This window comes from Capra hircus, chromosome 25 (assembly GCF_001704415.2).
Source record: "Capra hircus breed San Clemente chromosome 25, ASM170441v1, whole genome shotgun sequence".
NCBI classification, from domain to species: Eukaryota; Metazoa; Chordata; class Mammalia; order Artiodactyla; family Bovidae; genus Capra; species Capra hircus.
In genome coordinates, this window is record NC_030832.1 from 38,808,143 (window position 1) to 38,818,396 (window position 10,254).

Consider the following 10,254-nt stretch of genomic DNA (forward strand, 5'->3'; position numbering starts at 1 on the left):
CAGAAGAGGTCAGGGGGAAGGGGCAGAGGGGAGCCATAAGCTTGGTGTTTTAGGTTGAAGCGTGTCCCCCTAAAAGATACGCTGAAGTCCTAACCCGCGTACCTCATACAGTGACTTATTTAAAAAAAAGGTCACTGCAGGTGTGTAATTAGTTAAGATGCGGTCATACTATAGTCGGGCGGGCATCTGATCCATTACGATTGGGGTCCCTGTAAGAAGAGGACACAAAGGGGGAAGATGGCCAGGGGGTGACGGAGGCAGACCCCAGAGTGATGCCCCGGCAAGCCAAGGAGGGCTGCCCACAAACGCCAGAGGCTGGAAGAGGCGGGCAAGGGCCTCCGTCAGAGCCTTCGAGGGAAGCAGGGCTCTGCTGCCGCCGCGGTTTGGGCTTCTGGCCTCCAAAACTGGAGACAACAGATTTTAAAGCCACGCGGTCTGTGAGGGCAGCCCTAGGGAACTGACACTGCTAGCGTTTTGGAAATATCCACCGAGTGAGGCTGGAAGGGGAGCCCAAGAGGATGAGGGGTGGCCTCTTAGGAGTCCTCCGCGGCTGTTCCCCAAAGAAATGATGGAGGCTAGGATGAGCGTGGTGACAGTGGGACATGCAGAGAAGATGAAGCTGAGAAATGGAAGGAGGAGACATCCATCAAGAGAAGACGAAGTCAATTGTGTTTTATCTACAGCAACACAGACACTGAACAGAGGGCCTCAGACACTTCCAAGAAGTTAGGCGCCAGTGAGACAGCTGGGGTTGGGCATAGGCGGTGATGAGACCTGGGTCAGGCCAGTGTGGCTGGAAAGACTACGTTACAGAGCTACAAAATCAGCAGGAATGTGGGCTCAGAGTAGGGGAAGTCTGTGGGATTAAGAGCCCCACTGGGGATTTGGATAGAAACCGGTGACTGGGGACAGCATCAAATATCTGAGAGAGAAGTGTGATCTGACAGTCCGGGGCCTGTGGCAGAAGCAGAGCCCAAGCGCACAGCTGGACGGAGTCACGAAGTACTCTGCTCCCTGCTGCCGGCCTTCCCACTGCAGACAGTGCCAGTCGATCCCAGTATCCATTCCCTCCATTCTGGGAAGTCCCTACCAATCGAGTGGAACGGACACGCAAATGAAATACTCTTGCAGTTGCAGGATGGGGTGGGGTGCACCAGGAGACACTGAGACCCCTCTGGACATTTGCAGACCTGCACTTGGCCCCATGATCCTCAGAAGAACTCTGAGAAGTTGATGGAGCAGGTATTTGCATTACTCCTACTTCCCAAAAGGGGAAACTGGGGTCCAGAGTCACAGGGCTAATAAAGGACAGATCTGGGCGCAAATTAAGGTCTATTTCCAATGCTTCTTTCTTCTCTTTCATGGGAACTGGTGACCGAAATAAGGAAGACTACTGAATCAACAATTTTTATCGTGGTAAAATATACATAACATAAACTTTACCATTCTAACTACTTTAAGTGTACAGTTCTGTGGTTTTAAGTACATCCACGCTGGTTTTACAACCGTCAACCACCATCCATCTCCAAAATGTTTTCATCTTCCCAAACTGAATCTCTGTCCCCATTAAACACTACTTCCCCTTTCCCGCTCTCCTGGTGGTTACCCTTCTATTTTCTGTCTCCACAATTCTGACCACTCCCAAGTGGCACTAGTGGTAAAGAATCTACCTGCCAACGGACGTAGGTTCAATTGCTGGGTCAGGAAGATTCCCTGTAGAGGGGAATGGTAAACCACGCCAGTACTCTTGCCTGTAAAACTCCATGGATAGAGGAGCCTGGCAGGCTAGAGTCGCAAAGAGTCGGACACAACTGAGAACTAATTGAGGCACCTCAGAGAAGTGAAATCATATAGTCTGTGTCCTTCTGTGTGAATCAACATTTTGATCCCCAGATTGCACGTAGTGGAATTCACGTTAGAATCCTGGTCACATTCTTGACTCAGACATCATTTACTGGGTCTCTGTTTATCTTTAGGTTCTATCAGAAAAACAGCATGAATATCTAAAGTGTCTTGGTTTAACCCATATGCTGTTTTCATTTAAATGAGCAGATTTTTAAAAATGTCTTTCTCTCTATGGACAGTTGTAAACCCTTCCACAGAAAGAAAGAACTCAGCCAGTTTCTATGGCAACTTAATGTCAGCAACCTAATTTCTTAAGACTTATTTTCAGAAACTGGTTTTTTTTTTTTTTAAGACTGGGCCAAGTGGATGCTGTCTGGTAATCTTGTTTTCAGATTCTTTTTGCTGTTTTTATATATCTATTCATCATATAATTTCCAAGCACCTAACTAGGTCAGGCACTGTGCTAGGCATCTGGGGCAACATCATACGGGCAAGACAGAAATGGTGTTGACCTAAGGTTTGGTAATATAAGAGATGCTGTAGGGACATAAAAAACACTGCTGTGGTTACCAGAGGAGAAAAGGGGGGAGGAATGAATTAGGAGCTTGGGATTAACTTATATACATCACTATATACAAAACAGGCAAACAACAAGGACCTACTGTAGCACAGGGCACCCTACTCAATATTTTGTAATAACCCATAAGGAAAAAGAACATGAAAACCAATATATCACTTTGCTGTACACACGAAACTAATACAACATTGTAAATCAACTATATTTCAATAAAAAAATAAAAATCTTTTACAATGCAAAAAAAAAAAAAAAGCTGTAGGTGATCCTGAGAGAAACTTCATTGATAACACTAGTAAAAGGAAAGGCATAGAAGCAGGGGAATATATCTGGGAGGAAATTGAAGATGGCTGTCCAGATTGTACCCCCAGGAGAGAGTACTGAGATTCTTCTCTAAAAAAACACTGAATAATTATGATTGCAACATGGGATCAGTTTTGACTTTTAAAACACTTGAATTCAGCCTTCAAAAAGAAGGAAATGTCATATGCTACCACATGGATGAACCTTGAGGGCACTTTGCTAGGTGACAGAGGCTAGTCACAGAAAGACAAATACTGGACGATCCCACTTATGAGGAGCACCTAGTGGTTTAACTCTTAGAGACAGAAGGCAGCATCGTGGTCGCCAGGGGCTAAGGGAAGGAGCACAGGGAGTCTTAACCAGTGGGTGCAGAGCTCAGTTCTGTCAGATGAAAAAGTTCTAGAGAGAGATCCCTGGCAGTCCAGTGGCTACGACTCCTCACTTCCACTGCAGCAGGCTCGGGTTCGATCCCTGGTCTGGGAAGTAAGATCCCAAGTACTGTGGCCCAGTGAAAAAAAGAAAAAGAAAAAAAGTCCTAGAGGTCTGTTGTCCAACCATGTACACGTAGTTAATGCTACTGTATGTACACTTCAAAATGGTTAAGATGGTAAACCTTATGTTCTATGTTTTCTACCATAATTTTTTTTTTAGAAAGTAGCACAGTGATGGCCATATAAGGACTCAATAAAAGGTTTGCGGAAAGCCAAAAAAAACCCCAAAACAAAACAAAAACAAATTATGAGGTCCCAAGTCCTGGCCTCATATATTTTCTGCAAATTTTAGCTATGGGGTTAGGAACGGGTAGTTATTTTCCCCTTTTTTGCCTTTTTAGTGGGTGCAATTTAAAATACAGCTGAGAGCAACACGGAGGCAACTAGGCATTATCATACTAAGTGGAGTCAGAGAAAGACAAATACCATATGATTTTGCTTCTATGTGGACTCTAAAATATGGGACAAATGAAGACTTCCTGGGCGTTCCAGTGGTTAAGACTGCACCTGCTAGTGCAGGGGACGTGGGTTCAATCCCTGGTCAAGGAAGATCCCACGCGCTGCGGGGCAGCTAAGCCCGCGAGCCGCAGCTCCTGAAGCCCGCGCACTAGCCCTGTGCCTGCAGCAAGAGAAGCCGCCGGCCTAAGAAGCCCGTGCACCGCGACCAAGAGCAGACCCTGCGCATCGCTGCGACCGGAGAAAACCCGCTCGCAGCAAGGCAGACACGGCAGAGCCTGAAAGATTAATCAATACCTTTAATAAAATATGACAGAAATGAACCTGTCTGTGCAACAGAAAAAGAATCACGCTCACAGAGGACACACTGATGGTGGCCAAGGGTGAAGCAGCTGGAGGAAGGATGGAGTGGGAGGCTGGGGTTAGGAGATGTAAGCTGTTATATACAGAATAGATAAAAACAAGGTCTTACTGCATAGCACATATTTAATACCCTATGTAAACCGTAATGGAAAAGGATATCAGAAAGAAGGTATATACAGGTATAACTGAACCACTTTGCTGCACAGCAGAAATTAACACAACGCTGTAAATCAACTATATGTCAATCAAAAAAAAAAGTACAGCTGAGAAATACCAAAGTCAAGACTTTTTTAGAAAGTCATCTAACCAGTGCTATCCCCTTGGTGGGACGAGTCTCTGTACCCATCTGACACTGACCCTGAGTCTGTCAGCCCTGGACTGAGGTCGGCCTCACACATCTAAAGTTTCGGAGGCCGACAACAGACCTACCTCTGATGGCAGCCACTAACATCTAGGGGGGAGCCCTTTTGAACGGACAGAGGCCCCTCAGATGTGTTTACCTCACTTCAACCACTGTCTCCTCTTTACCAGGCTTCTGGTGTCTTGACGCTTGGCCAGCAGTGTTGGTTTGCAAAATTGAAACCTTAGTTAAGACTCGTTGAGGTTTGGTTTTGAAAACTGGCTGTTCCTACCCACATTCCTTTGAGATATAAATAGAAAAAAAAAAAGGTTTAATTAGTAAAGCAAGACATCTGAGCTATGTCCACCTGATCCTTGAAAAGGAAATCTAAGAGGTTCTTCCTATCGCTTTTTCATTCCTATATAAGGTACGTCAGTGAGGTAGCAAAAGCACATCTGTTTTTTGGCTCCTTCAGTTCTTTTTCCTGATTCTTCTTGGAGGAAAATCTAAACCGGTGAGTAGCTGGTGGACCACCCAGACCCCAGACTCTTCCTTCCTGCATGGGTTCATTTTAGGCTGGTGCATGTGGTGCTCAGGTTCTTTCCCCGTGGAGCTGACACGCAGGTGGATTTTGATCTCTGCTAAACGGGTTTCTGATGTCTCTGATTCCCATCCTTCGGGACAGAAGGGCATCCCTTCCGTAGAAGGTCTGCAGGCAGCCCAAGCTCTGTCCTTCTGCAAGGGAAACTCGCAATGGTGCATTTTTCTGGCTGGTGTACTAAAATGCCATTGCATTTGTAGCATGGTCTACTTCTGAATGGCTTGTAGATGTCTCCATAAGTGGCCGATGATGTAAATATTTATATATATTTTACAAGAAAGCAGCATCAAATCTTTCTTCAGTTTGTATTTTTTAATTTCATCTTTGGCATATATTCAAGAGAGGACGCTGAGATGAAGGGGGCTGGAATCTTTTCAGTATTTGGTTTTTATTTGGATATCATGTCTTAGCTGGTCATACGCTTATTGCATCTTAAAATTTCTCAGCAATTGTGCAGTTTCTGTGGACCTGGGGGGTGTGCTCCCCCCAGATGTGCCCATTCCTGCTGGGCATTGACCACTTCTCGATTGTTCTGTGAGAACAGGTGGAAAATGAGCATCACCGATGTCCTCAGTGCTGATGACATTGCAGCAGCCCTGCAGGAGTGCCGAGGTAAGGGGGAAGCGAGGCAGCGGCGGGTTTCCCGCACACACGGGCAGCTCCTGAAAAGTCACAAAAATTAAGATGCAAACTGGCTGCAAGTGCATGGGAATCCGAGGAAGAACTTATTAACTAGATAACTACATGATAGAAATAGGAGGTCTGAGCACAGAATCCCCTTCTGTACGGTGAAAGAAACTTACTAAACATGAAGGGGAAAAAAAGGAATCAGCGGATCCCCGTAGCCTGAATCCTACGACTGTATTTCTCTCACCAGTTAGACCAGTGGGGCTGCCATCTTGGATACACAGCCTGAATAAAGGGCACCAGGAGACACAGAGGAGAGGAGGCCAGAGAAGGGGGGATAGACAAAGTCAAGTGCAGAGGGAAATCTGGGGAGGGGGAAAGGAGATGAGAGTATGAAGGCAGATGGTCTTGGCTGCCTCAGAATCCAGACCCAGTCACAGCCCTATATGGCCTTTGAAAAAAAGATTTTTTAAAACAGAGCATCCCTGTAGCTCAATGATATTATGTAAAATAGTTTTAACATCCTAAGTTGACATCACTTTGGTCCAGAGACAGAATGCAATCCAATGAGCGTCAGAATAACCTATTCTCTGTTTTTCAGATCCAGATACCTTTGAACCCCAAAAATTCTTCCAGACTTCGGGCCTCGCTAAGATGTCGGCCAGTCAGGTGAAAGATGTTTTTCGTTTCATAGACAACGACCAGAGTGGGTACCTGGATGAAGAAGAGCTGAAGTGAGCTTTGTCCTAAGCCCGACCAGCACCCCAACATTGTTAGGTGGGGCTGAGGTGCAGTGGAGGCCAGCCTCCCCAGCATCTTTCAATGACCAGCTCTGATGCTGGTCACTCAGTAGATTCTCATAAAAGAGCAGAACATGAGTCAATCAGCCACGCTGACTCGCAAAACACTAAATAGGAGCACCAAAGACTTGGAGACAAAAAGTCATTAGTCTTAGGAGTCTTCCTTGGCAAACCGACTTAATAGCAAACTTCTGAAAAAAAAAATTTTTTTAACAAAAGGTCCACTAGTCTCGACAATGAAAGAAACTTTTGCTTGCTAAGATCTTGACTGATTATTGTGGTTGCTGGGAACAGATCGTTTGCTTCAAGAGAAAAAGAAAGGGGCGAACACAGAAATGTGTGTGGGTTTTAAAAACATTCCCCTCAACCTTCACTATCCTGTAGGTTTTTCCTCCAGAAGTTTGAGAGTGGTGCTAGAGAACTGACCGAGTCAGAAACCAAGTCCTTGATGGCAGCTGCAGACAATGACGGAGACGGGAAGATCGGGGCTGATGGTATGTTCACACCTGCACACGGCAGGGGAGACTTGAGCTCAGGCGGCATCCGGGGCAGGGCGGTTAGGCCACGAGGTCAGACAAATATAGGTTAAACACCCCCTACCTTCAGCTTGCTGAGCCTCAGTCTTTTCATCCATAAAAGTAAAGTGAGGATGCAAATGATCTATGTCAAGACTCTGGCGTGGGGATATACCATAGAAGGTAGTCCCACTGATCACTGTCTATGAACCAGAAAATACCCTTCACCTGATCAGGGTACTAGCTACTAGCCTGGCCCATTATTTGCAAGACACCCTGATGCACCTGAAAAATGTTAGGAATCTCCAGCAGTTAGGAGACTCCAGGGACTTGAGTCTCTCTGAATAAGGAAGAATTGACATTCTCAAGTACGTCTCATACCAAAGTGTCTATTTGATTCTTTCGAGTAGGAAAGGATCTTAGCTTGCAAGGGTTTAAAGAAGTATGTTTTCCTGGATACTAGCATAACAAGGAGGCAATACTAAGAGAACACGTAAATCAATCACCATTTGCTCAGCCTTCTGGGTGCAGAGCCCTGTATTCAAATTTCAGTGTAACTGCGTGTCTGGAGGATTATCTTCATCTGATTCTGTCATGTTACCACATGTTTTACCTACTCCGTGCATGTCAGCTCAGGAGAACTTATGTGTGTTCCTTATGGTGGTACTAATTAAAATGTAAAAAATCTACTCAAAATGATACCACTATCACTTACTACAAGGGAGTTAATGCAGCCTGTATGGATAGTTCAGAAAAATAGTTTAGGTAAGGGAAGATAGATTTAAACTTACTCATGAAAGACTTCAAACAAGCAAAGCTTACCAATAAATACAAAGCAAATCCTAGTTTTCAGCTTCACTCTGTAGCATCCACCCCTTATTATTATCTCTTAGTAATATAAATTTGGGGGGCACGGTTAGGGTCCAGTAGAGAAGAGTTAGTAAACAGAAGGAGGAAACCTCCCATTTCTGTTCTGAATTGACCAGACAAAAGGTTGGGTGAGCACAAGTACTATGATGGGCTGCTACGATGAATTCATTCCTCGTCAAAAAGAAATGACTGGATTGGCAAGTTCTACCACAAGGGGCTCTGATGCAGAATTAAAGATGTTTGTTACATTAGATGAGGGGGGAGGATGGAACACGCAGGCTGTCACGGACACCTTTTCTTCTTTCTGCGCCCTTGGAGGGGGCCATGGCCTTCATCTGACAATGTGCTTGGCTCTCTTTCCTCTTCAGCACCCTCAGTGGCAGTAGCCTGTCTGTAAAGTGCCAAGCCTTCCCCGCTGACCCTTTTCTCACCTCTTCTGTTCTAGAATTCCAGGAAATGGTACATTCTTAAACGGCCCAGACTGTGGAGCTAGAATCAGCTGGAAGGCCTCCAAAGCCCCAGGAATTGGGGCCCCCCACCTCCTCCCCTTAATTTATTAGTTTCCCCCAAAATGCTTCTACAGTTTGGCCGTTGTGTTAGTGAGGTCGTAAGACAGTCATCTGTGACTTTTTGGTGGTGGGTATGCCCTAATGACTCCTGTAAGGCCCTCAGCAGACAAAAATGCCTTTAAAAAGAAAATCACCCAATAAAGACACCTTTCTCATCATCTGCTGATGTGTGGGTGTGGTTTCTTCCTCCATGAGGGATGAAAGCGATCTGAAGACCGAGGGAAGAATTTCAGGAAGATTTCTGGTCTTAGTCGAGCACTAAGCCGTCCTTACTTGCGTTGTGCACAAGCACACAGGGAAAGGAGGTTCAGGAAAAAAAGTCACAAATAAATGGCATCATCAGGCTAGGATTTTCTCAGCGATTTATCTGAGTCTGAAACGCCTATGAAGAGATTTTAGCCAGCGGAAAGTCACGCTTGCTTATGTGTTTTCTGCTACTGGGTGTTAGGTTGTTATAAGAGAGATTTAAGTAAAAGCAAATAGTACAAGACAGAAAAGTGCAAGGCTACAATGGCCCTAAAGCTAAGGAAACCTGCAGTGCTGGCTGAGACAAGCAGACATATTTTCAAGCTGGTTTTTTTCCCTTAGGAAAACAGGCTATCCGAGACTTGCTGGCTCTGACCAAATCTCCCGCCACCCCCTTCTCCCCCTCCCGCCTCACCTGCTTCCTCCTTCTCCCTTCTCCTCTCTCCTTTCTCAGCCACCATTTTCCTGGCTCTTATTTGATACCAACTGAACCAGCTACACCCAGAATTGCCCGAACATTTGAGGTGAGACTCAGGTTCCCGTTACAGGTCTTTCACTAGGGTGGGGCAACCTCAAGCCAGGAAATTCTCATTAGGCTGACTTCAGGTGGCAGGTTTGAGCTCTTCTCTCGGGCTGACTCTGCGGGTGAGGACTCCTGGGAGGAACTGAGGCACGTTCACAGAGCGAGTTTACAAGCTCACACTTCTTACCCTGATACCCAAGCTCACAGTGCCCTGGCCCCTCTTGGGTTTGCTGCCATCCTGCTGAGTGGCTTATCTACTTCAAACTCCTGTTTTTTGGAGTTTGTGGCAGAGCAGATTTTCAAAGTGTGGGCTATGTACTACAAGGGGGTCTCAAGGTGATTTTATGGGGGCAGGGGCCAACACTGTTAAATGTGATAGCCATGTGTTTATTTTGATAGGTGTCAGAAAGATAAAAGTAGCGCAAACAGTATTTTAATATCGCTGCTTTAAAATAAGACTACCAGACATTTGAAAGCATATTAAGGGACTTCCTTGATGGCTCAGCACTCTAGTGGCTAAAACTCTGAACTCCCAACGCATGGGGCACCGGTTCAGTCACTGGTTGGGGAACTAGGATCCCGCATGCCACACAGAGAGACCCAGAGGGAAAGAGAAAGTGTACTGATTTGAAGAATACTAAGTCACGCAGAGGGGCTCGCCTGGGGGCTTGGCGGTACAGAGCCTGCCTGCAATGCAAGAGGTGCAGGAGGCGCGAGCTCGGTCCCCGGGTCGGGAAGATCCCCCTGGAGGAGGGCACGGCAACCCACTGCAGTATTTTCGCTGTGAAGATCCCAAGCACAGAGGAACCTGGCGGGCTATGGTCCACAGGGTCACAGAGAGTCGGACACAATTGAAGCAACTGAGCGCGCACACACGCACGTCGTGTAGAAAGGACAAAACCCACAAAGGCTGTTTTCAGAAGACTCAAGCTGCGGAAATCCAGCCCCCAAATGAAGCCCTCTTTGGGGACGGCCACAGAACCGAAGTGTGTCCCTTCACGGCCGGCTCTCTTGCTCCCCCTCCCTTTGCACAGCTGTGCCCTCATGCTCTCCTCCTCCACACCCCTCCTGGAAGGAACCGGGCTAGTTCCTCTGTACCTGTAGCTTCCCTGGGTATGTGACAGTTTCTCC

The 10,254-nt window shown here is 46.3% G+C and overlaps 1 protein-coding gene across 1 annotated transcript; it reads left to right on the forward strand.

The window, feature by feature from the left end:
- OCM2 (oncomodulin 2) lies at positions 4,244-8,256 on the forward strand. The gene is made up of 4 exons (XM_018040005.1): positions 4,244-5,585; positions 6,202-6,334; positions 6,785-6,969; positions 8,231-8,256. The coding sequence occupies exons 1-4, from the start codon at positions 5,525-5,527 to the stop codon at positions 8,254-8,256; spliced, it is 405 nt and encodes a 134-aa protein (XP_017895494.1). The 5' UTR covers positions 4,244-5,524.